The sequence below is a fragment of the Eurytemora carolleeae genome, unplaced genomic scaffold (genome assembly GCF_000591075.1).
Source record: "Eurytemora carolleeae unplaced genomic scaffold, Eaff_2.0 scaffold352, whole genome shotgun sequence".
In the NCBI taxonomy this organism is placed as follows: domain Eukaryota; kingdom Metazoa; phylum Arthropoda; class Copepoda; order Calanoida; family Temoridae; genus Eurytemora; species Eurytemora carolleeae.
Window position 1 is genome coordinate 94,235 of NW_019396295.1, and position 19,164 is coordinate 113,398.

At 31.4% G+C, this 19,164-nt stretch overlaps 3 protein-coding genes across 3 annotated transcripts; 1 reads left to right on the top strand and 2 right to left on the bottom strand.

Annotated features, from left to right (window-relative positions):
• The first annotated feature begins 4,610 nt into the window (after positions 1-4,610).
• LOC111700394 (heme-binding protein 2) lies at positions 4,611-9,505 on the top strand. The gene is made up of 8 exons (XM_023471279.1): positions 4,611-4,669; positions 4,973-5,053; positions 6,135-6,225; positions 6,566-6,677; positions 6,859-6,908; positions 7,438-7,523; positions 8,438-8,492; positions 9,410-9,505. The coding sequence occupies exons 2-8, from the start codon at positions 4,974-4,976 to the stop codon at positions 9,503-9,505; spliced, it is 570 nt and encodes a 189-aa protein (XP_023327047.1). The 5' UTR covers positions 4,611-4,669; position 4,973.
• Positions 9,506-10,873: 1,368 nt separating this feature from the next.
• Positions 10,874-13,878, bottom strand: LOC111700400 (uncharacterized). Its single transcript, XM_023471287.1, has 6 exons — positions 13,781-13,878; positions 13,411-13,615; positions 12,792-12,894; positions 12,256-12,366; positions 11,821-11,880; positions 10,874-11,510 (listed from the first exon to the last, which is right to left on the bottom strand). Exons 1-6 carry the CDS (start codon positions 13,790-13,792, stop codon positions 11,453-11,455), a joined length of 549 nt encoding a protein of 182 aa, XP_023327055.1. The 5' UTR covers positions 13,793-13,878; the 3' UTR covers positions 10,874-11,452.
• Positions 13,879-15,803: 1,925 nt separating this feature from the next.
• Positions 15,804-18,497, bottom strand: LOC111700402 (phytanoyl-CoA dioxygenase, peroxisomal). The gene is made up of 7 exons (XM_023471289.1): positions 18,391-18,497; positions 17,863-18,010; positions 17,647-17,724; positions 17,181-17,569; positions 16,745-17,037; positions 16,368-16,452; positions 15,804-16,271 (listed from the first exon to the last, which is right to left on the bottom strand). Exons 1-7 carry the CDS (start codon positions 18,412-18,414, stop codon positions 16,167-16,169), a joined length of 1,122 nt encoding a protein of 373 aa, XP_023327057.1. The 5' UTR covers positions 18,415-18,497; the 3' UTR covers positions 15,804-16,166.
• Between the last annotated feature and the right edge of the window lie 667 nt (positions 18,498-19,164).

A 19,164-nucleotide genomic window follows, 5' to 3' on the forward strand; every position in this document is an offset into this window, starting at 1 on the left:
ATTATGGCAATCAAAAGCTAAAATTTGTTGAAAACTGTTTGATTAAAATAAAAATAACATAGGTATATATATTAAAATAAATGAAATTGTTAAATACAGTGGTAGGCGATTTTCTCAATACAGTGAAGACGACATAAAATTTGAATTTTTATTCATGTCAAGCTGTCAAACAGCATTGATACACATAAACATAGAAGTCAAGAGACGCTATCAAAAAGCTTCTCTTTAACAACGAACTTGTAAGCTTGAAGTTTGAAAATATCTTGTTAACAATTAAAACTTAAATAAAAAGTCGTCTTCATTGTATTGATATAATCGCCTACCACTGTATATGAAACATAATTAATAATAAAAAATTGTAAGTAAATGTTTAATCAAGAAATATTTCTACTTATGGATATATGAATATATATATATATGTGCATAATAATCCCTCTCTGTAGAAGATGTATTGACGAACCAATAGTTTTGGCAGAAGATGGCTTAAACTCAAGCCAAAAATCCTAGTCATATGAAAGTAGGGTTTCACAGGGGGGGGGGGGTGTTGATTTAAATGAAAATTGTGTAGTTTTATTTTCAAGAGCAATTATTTTAAATTACAAAGAAAACAATAAGATTTAATCTCATTGCTTTCAAGAAGGGGGGGGGGGAATAAAGGAGAAAGGTTAGTTTTTATAGAAATTTTTCAAAACTAATTAGTTTGCATGGTTTTGGCATGCGGAATGTTTTTGACATGGTAATGGTTGGAAAAAGGGGGGGGGGTAGGCCTAGCTTTAACTACTTGTAATAGTTTATTTTCATGTTGGTTTAATTAAACTTATACATAGTTTGCATTGTATGTGGTGCTTAATAATTTATATTTGGATAAATACCAAGAATTCTAGCTGGATAAATACCAAGAATTCTAGCTAGATAAATACAAAGAATTCTAGCTAGATAAATACCAAGAATACTAGTTGTATAAATACCAAGAATTCTAGCAGGATAAATACCAAGAATTCTAGAATGGATAAATACTAAGAATTCTAGTTGGATAAATACCAAGAATACTAGTTGTATAAATACTAAGAATTCTAGCTGGATAAATACCAAGAATTTTAGCTAGATAATTACCAAGAATACTAGCTGGATAAATACCAAGAATTCTAGCTGGATAAATACCAAGAATTCTAGCTGGATAAATACCAAGAATTTTAGCTGGATAAGTACTGAGAATTCTAGCTGGATAAATACCAAGAGTTCTACCTGGATAAATACTAAGAATTCTTGGAGAAGAATAAAATTACTACTATAGTAATAATAATTTTAATAAGATTATAGGCACAACTTTGCAACATCGTAGCTCCTCTAGTTTAAATTTTACGACAAGTATGAGAAGAGAAAATTTAATTGGTTTCATATTTAAAGTTCAATACGAGGAAGCTCTTCAATAAGGGCAGGTCCTTGTGAACTGTACAGAAGGAGAAAGTAAAATATCACTGGTAAAATTTTGCGACCTCGTAGCTCCTCTAGTTTTGAATCTAAGAAGAAGTAGGAGAATAGTTTGAGATAAAGCGCAATAAAGTCTAGATATAAGAAGTATATAAATACCAGAAATGTTGATCAAATTCTTCCTTATTCTATTCAGCATTTATTTATAAACTTCTTAACATTGTATTATTAAATCATCAGAAAATTACTGTGAGAAATCCATTTATTTTGACATTTCAATTTATATAAAGATAATTATAGAAAGGTGAGTATGTATCTGACAGCTTTATAATAAACATATTAATAAGTCTATAAATATCAAATTAGGGTTATTATTGTCAAGGGCGTATACAGAAATAAATCTAGAGGGGGGGGGGGCAAAATATGCACGAAGTGCAACATTTTTTTTACCCCCACCTAAGAGCTTCTACGGGGGAGGGCAAAATTTGAACCGTAAATTCAAAACATTTGGCTTCTTGGTTACTTTAAAGGTACACATACACTATACAGTCCAATTACCATGCAAGGACTACTTTATCTCTCCATCAAACAAAACTAGCAGAAAAAAAACAGCAAATCAATGTTTTTAATACTCTTCACTCTTCAGTTTCAGATTTGAAAAGTGTGATAGTTTGGCTACGCTCAATTTTATACAACCGAAGATAAATAATTTACTTTATTAACTAACTAAATTTAAAAACTAAATTTAAGAGATCAAAATATATCAAGGTGACGTGGCAGAATTATATAGTTCCTCTTGCCGCGTCTGAGTATCCGGCTTCTCTCCTCAGATCGTCTTCCGCCACAATAGCTCTGTGTTCTAGGGTCTAGGAAGGGGCACTGCCTCCTTGCCCCCCCTGTACACGCCCTTGATTATTGTATTTATGAACAGAAGGGAAAAGTTTGATTTTCAGGATTTAGCCCCCCAGCCCACTGGAATGTCAAAAATGTGTAAGCCCGCCCCCCCCCTTTAAAAATTCATGTATATATACGCCCTTAATTGTCTGCAGACGATAGGAAGTAAAATCTTTTAAAAAGATTTTTTTGGTTAAATGAATGAGTCATAATTAAGTGTCACATTATTAAACACTGCTCAGACTATAGCGTGGGCAGGATAGTCTGAACAAATCTATTTAACCCTATTAAACACTGCTCAGACTATAGCGTGGGCAGGATAATCTGAACAAATCTATTTAACCCTATTCCGATTGCGATAACCAAGAAGTGTTGGTCTGAGGCTGTTCAATATTTTTGGACTTTCTAATTAATACATGCCCCTCACTTTAGGCTGGAAGCAGGGCTTTTATACCTACTGCCTGAGTCTTCAGGCATATTGGATGAGTGCCATATGGTACCAGACTATATTTACATATAGAGCTACTACCAGACTATATTTACATATAGAGCTACTACCAGACTATATTTACATATAGAGCTACTACCAGACTATATTTACATATAGAGCTACTACCGTTCATTGGATTTCAACATTTTATAACTCTTTGGAAAGCCTTAAACAAAAGCAAGAAGATTGCACAATTTCTGCAAAGAAATTTTGCGTAGATTTTTGCACACACGCCTTAAAGAAAATTTTCACAATTTTACACATTTGGGGTTTGAAAATTTTACAAATATTTTTGAATATTTGAATCAGCTGGGTCGCGAACTTTTTGGTTTTTTTGCTAACTTTTTTGCAAATTTGTATTTTTTCTCCAGCTTATTGAAATAGAATCAAAGGACTTTCCAAAAATGTATCAATTGTTTTATAATTGTATATGATAAGAAGGAAATAGAGAGGGGGGTCACTGTGCCCCCTTCCCCCATCTTTTTTGGGTCATTCAGACGTCAGTCGGATTTAGGTATAGGGGTAAAAGTAATCTAGTAATGAATTAATTAAAAATATTTTATTACATTTGAAATTAATATTTTCAAAGTATTTATCAACAAGTTCTTTAAGTATTTAACTTATTCTAAGAATTCAAATTCAGTTTAATATTATAAAATTTTTATTAAAGAATTTACATCTTGAAGTCCTTAGATTTTTTATTTCATTTCCTTAAAAAAAGGATAGTTCCAGATAATTAACTACACATTCTTGGATATTGGGGCCGGAAAACATTTATTTTCAAAAACAAGATATTAAAAAGGTTTTAATTTTACAACATTTTAGAATTATGTTGGGATTAAATAATAATACTTATTATTTTATGAATGGTTTAAAAAATTATAACTTCAAAAATCGATGAAAAAAGTTTTTACATTTAAAATGAAACATCTTGGCACGTATAAAAACATGAAAAAATTATATAAATATATATTTATAAAATAACATGTGAATAAAGAGAAAAGCGGATGTTTGGAACAATTGAAAAATATAACACAATTAAATTATTTGAATTATCATTGGTTGCTGAAGGGAAGGGGCCCAGCTAGGGCTTGCTACCGTGACCATTAGAGAGGGAGAAGGCTTAACCGCTTCAATACCCCTTCATAATCACACTTGTTGAACGAATCACTTCAATACCCCTTCATAATCACACTTGGTGCACGAATCACTTCAATACCCCTTCATAATCACACTTGTTGAACGAATCACTTCAATACCCCTTCTTTATCTCACTTGTTCAACGAATCACTTCAAAGTGCTCAAAATTTCATATTTTTTAAAGTAAGTGTAATAATAGTTGTATATTTTGCATTTTCATATTTTTTATTTTGATACTGTTATTCTTCATTTCAATGTGCAATTACAAAAGTTTACAATTAGAATATAAGATTTACATTAACTTAACTTGTTATCTTATTCCATTTAACACTGTTATGAATATTGTTGTAATAAACAAAATGCGGCTCGGATAGACAAAGTACTGATGTGGTTGGAAAATCCCTCCTCCCCTCGTTCAGGCCTGAATGAGCCAAAAAATAATCAACTTATACAATCTATGGTAATACAGCGTTTATATAAACACGGTTATTTAACGTGTACACTACCTCCCAAATTCATTACTTTTAAAGGATTTTTTTAATAAAAAAAAACAACAAAAACCTTAAAAATTCTTTAATTGGTTTTAATTAAATATTTTTCTTTTTAAAAGAAAAACTATATCTATTGTTTTGTCATTTCCCGGCGTGCGTCCTTATATAGCCCAGTGGTTTCTAGCGTTCAATTGCAGTCTTTTAACAGACCTGGTGAATACAGGTTAGGATTGTTGTTAACCATTGTTAACCATTTCTAATTTTCTATTTTATCATTATTTCAAGATCATCATAGCTTTGTAGGTATTCAAAGTTGTATCATTCATATTAAGATTATTTGGTTTACTACTATTTAAATATAATGATCATTATCAGTATCATTATTATTATTATTACTATTGTTATTGGTATTATTATTGCCATTATTATTATTATCATTATTATACTTAGTAGTAGTGGTATTATTAATATTATTATTATTTAGGATGTTGTTTGGAAGTGTACTCCTTATATTATTATTATTTAGGATGTTGTTTGGAAGTGTACTCCTTATAAGTGTGAGCCTAAGCGCTGCGGCTCCACAGGGCCCCGTCAATAATTTCTTCAAGTACTATATTTTAAATTTTTATAATTTAATTCCAATAATAATTTTGTTAAAGGAATTAAGTCTTTGTCACAAACTCAAATTTGCTAACCTCTATTTATTTGCAACCTAATGGTGTGAACCATTGATATTTTAAACTCAAATAATTTGATCTGATAGAATTTATACAGTGAAACCCTTCATAACGAATACATCGGAAGAATTTATCAAATGTCGTCTTGACAATTTTTCAATGAGTTTTATACTACATTACGTAAATTTCAGTTTTTGCGAAAATAAATAAATAGCCATGAATATGCGGGAACAGTTTTAAAGAGTTCCATATAATCATTCAATTAAAAAACTAAATATCTGCAACATTCCATTATCAGAAAGTGAAGAATACGACATTTGATGAATTCTTCAATGTATTCGTTATTAAGGGTTTCACAGTAGTAAGAAAAATTGAGACATTTGGTTGCACAAATATAGAGATTAGAAAATCAGAGTTTGTGTCAAAGACTTCATTCCTTTGAAGGCCTTATATCATGCAGTTTAGCCACTCAATTCTTTTATCTTATCAAGATTTGCTGGTGTGATTATGTGATATCTTAACTCCTCTACTTTTTACACGCACAAGCAACTTGTTTTGTTAAATACAGGGTGTCCTACGAAACATGACAGTTGGTGAATAATTTTGAATATCTTCTTCCATAAACTATATTTTATGCTTATTTATTTTCAGTTTATTTAGTTTTAAAGAAACCTTTTACTCAAATATATTTTACTTTAAAATCAATTTTACTAAAAGTAAAATATGACTGCCATGAAATATTTTTTATTATTCTCTTTGGTTTCAGCCCACTTAACAAATTATGGAGAGACATTTTAAAATATTCACCATCTGTCATGTTTCGTGGGACACCCTGTATAAAAGCAAGAATTAAACTTAAACTTTAGTTTATAAATATTGTGTAATTTTAAATAAATTCAGTGTCATTTCTAGGTTTTAAAAAGTAACACCTTGATGTTAGATATATTATTTACATATTAAACTTCTTATTTAACAAAATAAGCTTTTTTAAATTTAGATTTGAATATTTAGGGGTGTTGGAAATCTGTTAGGATTTAATGAGAGGGCAGGGGAGGTGGATAATTACAAGAATGCACCGTATTCAGTTACTGCTAAATTTCAAGTATGGATTCAATCAAATTAAAAAAGATTATATCTAAAAACACATTGAAAATTAAAAGGAACTTAATTTTGAAGAAAAATGAATACTCTAAAATTGTGAATGTTTTTGGAAACACTTTATCTTTACTAAATACACCACTATTAGAAACTTGAAACCAAATTAAAAATAAGAAAAAAGATTATTTATTACAAAATTACGGGTAATACCTCAAGTAAAATCATTTAAGTTTGAAAACCGGCAAGATTTTAATCAGAAATGAGCCTAGACGTTGTTGCAATGTACACGCGCACAATATGTTTTTAAATGCCCCGTTAAGTTATTTAGGATAATTTTGGTCTAGGGGTACGAGGAGAGACTGTATCCTGGACAGAACTGGGTTTGCTCCAAGGGAGATGGAGAAGATAGCATGTTCATGAATATGTTCAGATATATTTCAGGAGATAATGATAGAGGTAAGTTGTTCTTGTTCTTGTTCTTGTTCTTGCTTTTGTTCTTGCTTTTGTTCTTGTTCTTGTTCTAATTCTTATTTAAAGAAATCTAACAAAATATGTCGTCTTTATGGTTCCGGTCTCAGAGGACATTTTAAACAATTTTCTACAGAATATACAAAAATTTAAAATATTATATTTTTAGAACAGAAAATAGAGATGACTGTCCCAGTTATGACAAAATTTCAGCCCAAGGTACCACATATAATAAATAATAATGATAATGATAATGATAATAATAAGGTCGGTTTACAAATTATAAAATAAATTAGAGTTTCAGGTCGGTTTACAAATTATAAAATAAATTAGAGTTTCAGGTCGGTTTACAAATTATAAATGCCACAAGATTAGCTTAACCTACCAGAGCATCGAAAAGTTGTCACTAATTTATAATTTATAATTTGTAAAGTAGATTAATTTCATCAATGTCAGTAACAAGTTAACTACAAAGAAATTGAGTCTCTGCCACAGACTCAAATTTTCTTATCTCATACTTTTTGCATTCTGATGGTGTAAACCTTTGATTTTTTTAAACTTAGATTTTTTGATCTAATAGAATTCATAGTTTGAAATATCTAAGGTTTACAACATTGAGTTGCAAAGATATAGGGATTAGAAAATCAGAGTTTGTAGCAAAGACTTAATTCTGTTGCCTGAGTTTAAATCTTAAATTTAAAAATAAGTAAATCATAAAATATATTTATTGATACTTTGTTTTCTGCAGAGTTCTCCACCTACCCCTACTGATCCTAGAGTGAGAATTGTATCAATACCTACTTCATCATACCTTGTCAAAACTATCGATGCAGGGTAGGGCTTTTCATATAATACCTGGAACTGTAGGCGTAATTTCAAGTAACCCTCCATTTGAAAATCATGCCAGCTGCCCATCTCACAATTGAAACATCATCTAAACCATCATTTGATTAATAATATAGAAGATAACGTCGGGTTTCTACCTAGAAAATTGTTTAATTCTGATAATTTCTCCATTATTTGTGAAGCAAGAAATGCGCAAGTCACTTTTGTAAAGTACGGCCGTAAATTTAAAAGATCAGCTTAGAAAACAACAATTACATGGATAAATATTTCATACTTGATCAGAAAAAGCTTTAAATGGTAACATACTGTAACGTACTGGTAACATACTGTAACGTACTGGTAACATGTAACGTACTGGTAACATGCTGTAACGTACTGGTAACATACTGTAACGTACTGGTAACGTACTGTAACGTACTGGTAACATACTGTAACGTACTGGTAACATACTGTAACGTACTGGTAACGTAATGTGAATCGGATAATCCACACAATACCAATATCAACAGATGGTAACAGAAGCTAATTATTCTCCTCTAACTCTGATTTTTTAAATCTTCTCTCTTTGAAATCTGACGATGAAGGCCTTTAAAATTTTAGAATTTAAACTTTGTTGGGTTTAATAATAAATAACCAAACTTAAAAAATCAAAGGTTGCAAAATTATAAATATTAGAATGGTAAAGTTTATAGTAAATAATCAGTTATTTTACAGTTAAACCTTAATAAATAAGCCATACATCGAAAGTATTCTTCGTATTCTTCACTTTCTGATAATGGAATGTTGCAGATATTTAGTTTTTTAATTATATGATTATATGGAGCTATTTAAAACGGTTCCTGCATATTCCTGGCAATCAATGAATCAAGGTTTTAAACTGATGATAAAAACTCATTTTTTAGATTCCCAGATTGGACTGAAGAGAGCAAAAAGTTCAGGGCTGAGTTAACTGGACAGGTTAGAAAAATAAATGTATAAATGTCCCGGGCTAAAACTTTTGAATTATTGATATCCAGATCAATGCTTGAACTCTCCTTTTTGTTAATCTGCAGATTAATATAATCTTTAGTTTGATACTCAACCAATCATAGCGCCGCTTGGTGCACAATCAATGTGAACTCTATTGGTTGGAACCCCAGCAAGGATATCCAAACGAGAGGGTTACCAAGAAAATTAAAAGTGTCCACAGTGGATGTTATGATAAGGATATTTGGATTAAGGTTATTCAATTCTAAAGTTTTCAGTCACGGCCATATAGACCAATTCACGCACCCCTGACCCTTTAGTAAAAGTAAATTCAACCTAAAATCTGACTGCGTCAACCTAGTTGCATCGGCTAGTCCTGTTAAGTGTCTGCTTTATTCATGTCTGGGCGATACAGTACAAACTGGGACCGGAAAGGTTGTCCCGGCTCGGAAATTCAAATGTACTACGGCTGCCCGTGAATAAAAAGGATCTGAGTTGTTATTCTAAACTTCATGGTATCCTGTAAACCTGACAATTGAAAGACGGTTCAAAGATCCTGTATGATTTTTGATAGCTAAAGTGAGACCCATAAACCTGTGGAATGAGAAGAGGAAAATTAAGCAATTTTATTGTTTGAAGGCAAATAGGTTAACTAGTCAACTGAATTGGATCTGTGTTAACTCCGTAATTACCGTGAATTATGTTCAATGGACTTCAGTTAGTAATTACTTTTGCCTAAAAGTCTTCTTCTTATTCTACAGTTTTCTGGGTCTAACTGTAAATAATGCGAACTTATATTTGATGTGTACACTGATCTTTTGAGTCGTACAAAACTTTGTTATTAAATTGCCATCAAGGCGTCTCTCAATTATGTGTTTTAAATGTTTATTAAATAAATATTTTTTCAGGATGGAGTTGATTTGTCCACCTACTACACAATGGGATACGACTCGCCATTTAAACTTTTCAACAGGAGAAACGAAGTTATGTTCCGAAAATTGTAAAAAAAATATAATATAATGGAATTGTCATCATTGTAAAATAAAGCTTTAATTTTGTTGTACGACTTTTTTGAAACTTTACTATAACAGAAGAGAATCGTTCTTCTAAACAAGATTGAAGTATATTCGGGAAAAAAGAAATTCATTATAGCTCAGATTAAAAAAAATTGCAGTTTAAAATCAAAAAAATATTCGAAATCTGAAAGTTTTGTTTAAATGAGTGAAATATACAAATGATTTATGTTAATTAAAAAATATAACCAACCAAATATACAACCAATTTTTAGCCAAAAAAATAGCCATTTTTAAACCAAAAATACAACTATTTTTTTTTCAAAAATAGAACCATTTTTCAACTAAAAATATAACCAAAAATGCAATTATTTTAATAATTGAAACTTAATAATCAAGCGCTTTAATAATGATAAGAATCAATTTTTATTATTGCGTAAATGTGATTTCTCTGAAGCGTATTAAATCAAAGCCATAAAATGCTTTATTAATAATCAGAAAATGTCCTAGTCGTAAATGCAAAGGTATCAAATAAATACCTTTGCGCTGGAATTCTGAATGATAAATCGACTTTTTCTCAGGCCACAGTTGCCGTTGAAAAGTAAGACTGATACCAATGAATAGCTAATAGGCAATTTAGTTTACCATGAAAGTACCCAAATAAATGAACGGTCCCTTTGATAAAGGAAACTTCGCAATTTACGAAGAATCAGTGTCAAGTGAGATGTATCCCTTTCCTCTCATTTTAGTGGACAAGAGTGGGCATAGTGTATGAAAAAGAAAACTTACTTATGCACAGGATGCAACAAGTATTCATGTAAAGTCTTTGCATACATTGACAAGGCAGATAAAACCTATTTTTGGTCGAATATGGTTATATTTTTGGTATGTCATGTTTTAATAGTTATATTTTTAGTCAAAAATAGTTATATTTTTAGTCAAAAATAGTTATATTTTTAGTCAAAAAGTTATATATTTGGCCAAAAAATAGTTATATTTTGGTTGAAAAAAAATTGTCGAAAATATGGTTATATTTTTGGTAAAAAAAATTATTATTTTTGGTTAAAGGTTATATTTGTATTTAAAAATGGTTATATTTTTAGCTAAAAATGTTTTTTGTCAAAAAAAAATTTATGTGCGGTCAAAAAAATTTATATTTTTGGCTTAATTAAAAATGGGTATAATTTTGGTCTAAAAAAGTTATATTTTTGGTCTAAAATGGTTAAATTTTTGGTCGTTATATTTTTGTCAGTTATGTTTTTGGAGGTTATATTATTTTAGCGTTAAATTTCCCCGCAAATCAATTTAATGACGCCTTAACTCCTTGGTTCTTTGGAATTAAAAAAAACATATCACTCGTTATACATTTATTTTCATATCATTGAACATCATTCAAATATACAATTCTTACTACATTCATTGCAAATAATATATCCTATACAGTGTAAATAATGTTTTTTAAATTTATGCCAAATCAGAATAAGTAAGCTGATTTTCGGATTTATGGAAGATAAGAATAAGTCAGCTGAATTTAAAATTTATGCAAGATCAGAAGAAGTCAGCTGATTTCATAATTTATGTAAGATCAGAATAAGTCAGCTGATTTCATAATTTATGCAAGATCAGAATAAGTCAGCTGATTTAATAATTTATGCAAGATCAGAATAAGTCAGCTGATTTTATAATTTATGCAAGATCAGAATAAGTCAGCTGATTTTATAATTTATGCAAGATCAGAATAAGTCAGCTGATTTTATAATTTATGCAAAATCAGAATAAGTCAGCTGATTTTATAATTTCTGCAAAATCAGAATAAGTCAGCTGATTTTATGATTTCTGCAAAATCAGAATAAGTCAGCTGATTTTATAATTTATGCAAGAACAGAATAAGTCAGCTGATTCAGTAAATTATGTCAGATTATGCTGATTTTCGATTTTTTAGTCTCTTGGTTGGCATCTGTATCCGTTCCCAGCCCTTCGGCAGATTCCATTCCGTCTTCAAACATTGTGTTTTATTCTTTTCTTTAAAAAAATAGGTTTTGGTGATTTTTGATTAATTTGACTTTAATCCACATCCTGGACCCATCCTGTAAAAATGGATTCGGATTTTAAATCAGAAAATGTTTACAATTTTTTCTTATGACGGGGGAATTTCTGACTCATTTTTACAGTTTATTTAAAGAAATAACGGATCTGGTGCGCATAGCTAACCCCAAGTTCGTTCTTAGATCATTAAAAGAAAATATATTGTAAAATTGTAAAATCATTAAATGAAAATGTATTGTAAAATTGAAAAAACTTTGTTCCTTGGGCAATTCTGTTGACAGAAACGTAAGCTTTCAGGAAGAACAGTCACAGGAACACACCTAGTTTAATCAAATTTAAGATTTTAAGAAAAAGATAAAATTTAACTGGTTTGTGAAGTAAAAAAGTAGTAAAATACAGTAAACATTCTTATTTACAGATAAGTGTCGTAAATCCTATTTAGATTAAAAGAATTAAGAATATATAAAATATTTCTTTTTCAAAAATTAAAGTTGTGAACACAACCTAGGGGAACAGCTATTTAAATGTGAAAGATAAAGAGGTTTTAAGCTTGAGAAGTTTTTGATTTTAAGAAATTTTACATTTTTTCTGAAGTAAGCAATGCTGAAGGCACTTTTGCAGAGACATCAATAAAATAAAATAATCAGTTTTATAACATTAAATTGTATTTGAAAATAAAAAAATGTTTTTTTAACCTGTATCCTTGGCCTGATCTTTGACAAAAACCATTTCTTCTTGGACAGTTCTCTTCACAAAACCTTAAACTTTCAGGTCTATCCCCTCCCAAACTTGATCTTCGAACACATCTAAACAACCAGAAGATAAAATCTTCCAAATATATTTTTTGTAATTGCCATTTAGCTATAATTGTTCTGAACAAATCTAAATATATGTCAAGCTGATATTTAAAATTCTTAGAAACGATATAATTTTCATAGAAAGCTGAATTGAGTTTTGGCCCTTAACGCTGGTTTTCTAACCCCTATATCGTTGTAACCCTGTAATTGGAATTTAATATTTCAAACTATAATTTCTGTTAGATAAAACGGTCTAAGTTTGCAATATCAAAGGTTTACACAATTAAATTAAGATATAGGGATTATTGGACTATCTAAAGTAAAAAAGTCGGCTTCCTATCCCAGAGTTTTATGGTTCTCACTGTATTATTTCAAAAAAAGGAAGAAGGCAATTAAAAAGAAAGTTCAGATGGATAGTGGTTACATTAGTTTACCTGTATTGACCGGAGCGGAGAAGACACACACCGCGGAGACATGAACGCTCGCATCGTGTAAACGAGAGACCTCCGCCCAGCAGAGCAGTCAGCACATCCAAACCTAGATTTAGGCATGAAAATCTTGCAATAATAGGTACAGCGTGAGAGCCACACAACTGTGAAAAAGGAAGACGACATTGAGGTCATCTTATATGTATTTGATGTTTTGCCAGGATTGGGTTTGAAGTTAATATTTTTGATGTAATATGGGTGTGCACACTACACAATTGGTTATTGGACTGTTTAAAATCATAACTTGAGTCTTTCAGAAATCTTACCATTCCACAGTTGTATGGTTCCCATTGCAAAAGGCTAATTAAATGCCTCTAAACAAAAAGGTTAATTTTGGATCTAAAAATGCTAAATAGATTTGTACAGGGACGTATAAAGGACCTTGTCTTTTTTTTTTGGGGGGGGGGTCTTTGGAGAAGCAGACCCTTTTGAGGCTAAAACTCAAAACCTTCATGGTAAACATTAACACTCATTTTCTGGGACCCTTACCTGGTCCCTGTATTATACACTGGCCCCATGGCTAAAGAACACAGCTATACAATAAATACTTAGATTAAAAATTTACCTAAATCTCTTTCTTTTTGTAGAAGGAAAGGATCCGGAATAGGATTGTAAAAATTCCTCTGGTGAGAGATCTCATCTCCCGTCACACCGGAAGAGAAAAAATCTTCCAAATTAGAAATGGTTTCCTCTTCACGTGGTTCGGCCACATTTTCCCGCCAAATTAATTTATTAGTTGCTACTGCACTGCTGAGTACAAGGAATACAATCTAAAAGTACAATAATAATTTTTGTCGAAATATAAATCTGTATTTAATAAATAAAATATTTTACAGTAAAACAAATAAAACTGTAGAAAAGGAAGACGACATTTACGCAACCTTATGCGTATTTAATCATTAAATGTAGTGATAGTAAAATTATTGAATACTTACAAAAGGTTTCATTATACAAGTTTCTTCTTCTCAAAGTGGTTGTAAACTTATGGTTGATCTAGTAATACTAAGAATAGGCTGGCAAGTTTGGTTGACCGCTGGTTTCATTTGACCGCTATTTCTCTCCATACCCCTTCCCTCACTTTGCGCTATGTACCTCGTAAAAGTTACATCCCCCCCCCCACCCATTATACCGCACACACCTATATTCTCTACTTTCACTAATGATTAACCCCCCTCCCCGCTCTCCCTCCTCCCCAACCTGTTGAAATTAACCCTTTCCAACCGAGGGAGAAAGGCATGTTCGTGTCCAGTATTAAGGGAAAGCCAATTTTGGCTTTTGAAAGTACAGTATTGGAACACCAATATTGTAATGTAGACTAAAAAATATTTTTTTATTTAATAATTTTTGAAATTATGGCTTTCCTTTTACTATTTTTAGGACTTTTAGATTCCAATTATGACTGAATATAGTCCAACAAACATGAGGCACAGCAATTGTGCAGTGTAAACAGGCCCATTTCACTTAATAGTTGATTTTTAACTTACCAGTAAAGCTAATTGCTTTGTAACATCATCAATCAAATACACTTCAGTTTTGGCTAATGTCCTATTCTACCGTTTCCTGGTTATCACTGTATATATATTTATATATATATTTATATATTTGCCTCTCGGTAAGAAAGGGTTTTAAAATCTAACATATGATTATAAATATACTTTGCTAGTCTGTTCGTATCCAAAAAACGTCAAAACGGCTAAACTGATCGGACCTAAAATTTGTGTCGGACTTTACATGTCCCTAGGGAAAGTTTATTGATGATCAAAATATCCAAAATTTGCCTCCAACAAAATTTGACTTAAAATTTTGAAAATGTTTACAAATAAAATAGAAGATGGGCGCGAAGCGCCTGAAAGCCCAGTGTTTATAATTATATATCAGAATGTTGGAGAGTACTGCGAAAAGCAGCTAAGCTTAGTAAAGAAGATTAAAAGAATTCAGTCTAACCCACAAACTCCGATTAATCACTCTATTATTGAAACCCAATGTCCATATAAATAATCAAAGTTTGAAATATCAAAGATTAACCCTGCTAGGTTTCACAGATATAGGGATTAGAATATTTTAGTTTTTAATAAAGACTCAATCCTTTTTCTAATATCTATTGATCAATCAATGCAAAACCAATGGGCACAATCTCATGAGCAGTTGATGTCAACTGGACACTAGCTCATACTCTATCAATGCCAAACCAATGGGCACGATCTCATGAGCCATTGATGTCAACTGGACACTAGCTCATACTCTATCCATTCCAAACCAATGGGCACGATCTCATGAGCCATTGATGTCAACTGGACACTAGCTCATACTCTATCAATTCCAAACTAATGGGCACGATCTCGTCAGCTATCAATTCAACACGGACACTAGCTATTAATCGATCAATGACAAACCAATGGGCACGATCTCATAAGCTATCGATGTCAACCGGACACTAGCTTGTAAGCTATCAATGCCAAACCAATGGGTATGATCTCAGCTTGTATGTTTCAACGAGAACCAAATTACTCTCTCGCAGTAATCAAAGCGGAGTCTCTATATCAACTGAGTATATTTCTAGATCTTAGATTAAAGTTAGGTTTTAACAGCGTAATTACAAGTTGTGCGTGCAATCAAATATGGGTTTGACCGAGTTATATATATATGCATATCTAGGTTAGGTTAATCGCAATCCATAAATTGTGTATTTACCAATGAGAGCGTATTTAACTCTACGAAAATCGGACAATGTACAACGTAATTTGTCCAGATTACTATGGGGCCTCTGTATTTATTAAAAACAGAACCATTTCACATAAGTATTGCTATAAAGTCGTCTTTCTATTTCAGAGTTTTCTGGTTATCAGTGTACCATGATATCTGAACAAGGAACAATCCCTTTAATTTTTTGTTGTTGTTCAGTACTGTCGTCATATATAAACAAATAAACATATTTCAAAGCAAAAAAAACTCAAGAAGTATATTTAAACGTTTATTTTTATGGTTTTTATAAGAAATATTTCATTAAATTGCTATATCATATAATGATGGAATATTAAATAGATAAATAAATACGTATATATGAAAAACATTTAGTAAGAGATTCAATGTTTATTTGAAGAGTTTTGATCAAAGGTCAAAACCTTTGTGATGGAAACCTGGGGATCGAGCAATACATCTTCAATTGATGCAAATATACAGATTAATCTTATTCCTCTGTGTTATCCCGTGGTGATTGTACCCTGATGCAGGGATATCGAAAAGTTACCAGAGAGGATATCGAGCTCTACAGTTGTGGATGAGTGCCATTGCATTCAAAATTTTTGACTTTAGATTATTCTTCTAGAGATGAGCTTCAGCCTTACTTCCTCTGACGTCTCTAGATCTGAACTCCCAAAGATCAACAAAATCCATGACAACTCCTTTCCGGGCTGCAATTTCTTCAACCTGAAAAAAAGTATTTTTAAATGAAATCATAAAAAAAGATTTATTTTTATTTTTTGACTTTTGTACATATTGAATAAATCTGTAGACAAATTTTACCTCTTGTGCAATATTCTCCTGGCTTGTTCCTTTCACATCAATATATTCTATATTGCTGGTGGAGTAATGACAGCTGATTGCTTTCCTACAGAAGATTATTTGTTTTTGTCAGGAAATTGATTTGTAATGTTTTTCACATAAAAATCCTTTAAGCTAACTGTCAAAATCTCAATTGCCCCTTCCCTAAAATTGGATAATCTCTTGATTTTCTAATCCCATATATATCTTTTTAACCTAATGTCGTAAACCCAAGATATTTCAAACTATGAACTCTGTTAAATCAAAAAATCTCAGTTTGAAATATCAAAAGTTTACACAACAAGGTTGCAAAGATATTTGAGTTTATGACAAAGACCTAATTGAATTTGAATTATTACCTGAAATTATTTGAAGTGTTGGTCCCTGATCCGTGGATGATCAAGGGATGAAAGAACACCGTATCTCCCTTCTCCATGTGCAGATGAACTCTAGGATTGTTTTCTGCTCCCCGGATACCATGATACATCTTGTTAACCCCCTGCTCCCAGTCTGGGTAATCATGTTGTTCTAAACCTCCTTTATGAGTCCCAGGCTGTACAACCAGACAACCGTTAGTATCATCAATATGTTCCATTGCGGTCCAAGCAGCTACTATACGATCAGCAGGACGGAATGGGAAGTAATGCAAGTCCTAAACATAATTTTCATTAAAAAATACTCTAAACTTTGTTATAAAGAGTGAATATATATGCTGTACGGTTACTTTAGAACAGCAAAACCTTGTGCAGGTTTAGATCATGAAACGATTGGACCCATGTACACTGTAGTACATACCTGATGAAGTGGGTGCCTAGAGGTCTTAGTTCCAACATCTGGAGGTTTGTTGATCAACATAGAGTGTACTGCACGAATATCACTACCGGTAAAACACTGTACATAGTCAAGTAACTCCGGTAGACAAACATACTTGGAGAGAACTTCGTCCCACACATAATCTTGAATTTTGTTGTAAATTCTTTCATTGGGCAACCCTTTCTTGTCCTTGAGAGACAGGTCTTTCATCAATAAAATACTTCCGGCCTCTGCCTTCTTGTTTACAAGATCGAGAAACCGTTTCCGGCATTCATCAATCAATTCATCAGGGATAAGGTTTGGAATTACAAGGAATCCATTTTCTTCATAGAATTCTCTTTGTCTTTGGGTGAGCTTACCAGAGGTTTCATCTAAATAAAAATACTGATTACTTTTCATTATTTTAGAATCAAAATTAAATATTTTAATAATCGAAATAAATAAGTACCTAGAGTGAATCTAAAGTTAGTTTTCTGCTTTCTGGGTCTTACCGGAGTATAAGTATTCGGTGCAGTAGCAGGAGCACCTAAAAACATTACTATTACTGTAAGTATTTTTTTTCCCAAATTTGTTTTCAATTTATCATTCAACTAAAACTGATTAAAGTATATTATTAAGCTAAAGCTGATCAAAATGAATCATTTAACTAGAGCTAATTAAGTACCTCCAAAGCTAGTTTGTTGAGACTGTTTACCAATGAGTTGATAGAAATCCCCACCCGCAGGTTTAGGATTGCCAAACATAAAGGTCTCCTTGGGACTCGAAGCAATTCCTTGCGGAACACCGCAACCGAAAGAATATCCAAATTGGCTCTGAAAAAAATATTAATTACTAAAAATCTCTGGTGTAACTTTTAAATATACATAAAAATAATGAAATATAAAATTGTATTTGACGTGTATTAAAGGTATAACTCCACGTAAAGATGGCAATTCCTGATTCACAACGGTACCCTTGAAACCGTTATTTGATAAAAAATGTTTAACATATTCTTTATGTTTTTCTACAATAGAAATGCGCAAGTCACTTTTGAAACCACAATTAATAATAATCCGTTTTCAAAATTATAAACATGGATATTTCATTTACACTTGATCAGTCAACGCTTTTATGAATCAGACATTGTTATTTTTGCATAAAAGCTCACTTCAAATTACGCTCACAGTCCCATAAATAGTAAAATGTCAATTACCTTTGTTTCTAAGCTTACTGACATCTTTGATCTGAATGAGTAACTGAAGGTGAAAGCATTTGCTTGATGTTATATACCGGGATATACAGGGAGAGATAAGAACAAATAGAAATCCCAGGTTCAGAATAATCAAGTAAATAAGAAGAGGAAATCACGTAGAAGTCTCTATTGACATTTATTGAAATTCAAATAAACTTTTTTAATTTAATATTTGTTCTTGAAATAGGTCGATTATATGATATCAACTACAAAATAAGAACAATACATAGAACTTGTAATGGCCAATAGAAAAGTTCGTTTTTAACCTTTGTGACAGAAACAATATCAAGAACTGACGAGGGTCAATCCAGACAGAAATATATTTTCAATAAATGTGGAACTAACATCTACTTTTTTACTCTATAGAGGTTTGGTCCATCACCATCACCGAATTTTAAAAAAATTTAAAAATGTTTTGACCTTAAAAACGTTCCACAACTAGGTTTTCCTATAGACATTTGCTTTTCTAACCGTCGTATGCCAAATTTTAACCATAAACGAAGATATTTAAAAAAGAACAAAAACAATCTTCTTAGCTTAATTTTTACCTTATATTTATATTCCCTTAGGGTAATAGTTTTATAAAAGCAAACTTTTACAGAATGTTTTTTAAAGGGACTGTACAGGAAAAAATGAAAGGGGGTATAGACTGAAAGGTAATCACTTTAGCTCTTGATCGCAACACATGAAAGTTATATCTGATGTTTCTGTCTCGAGAAATTGATATAAAACTTT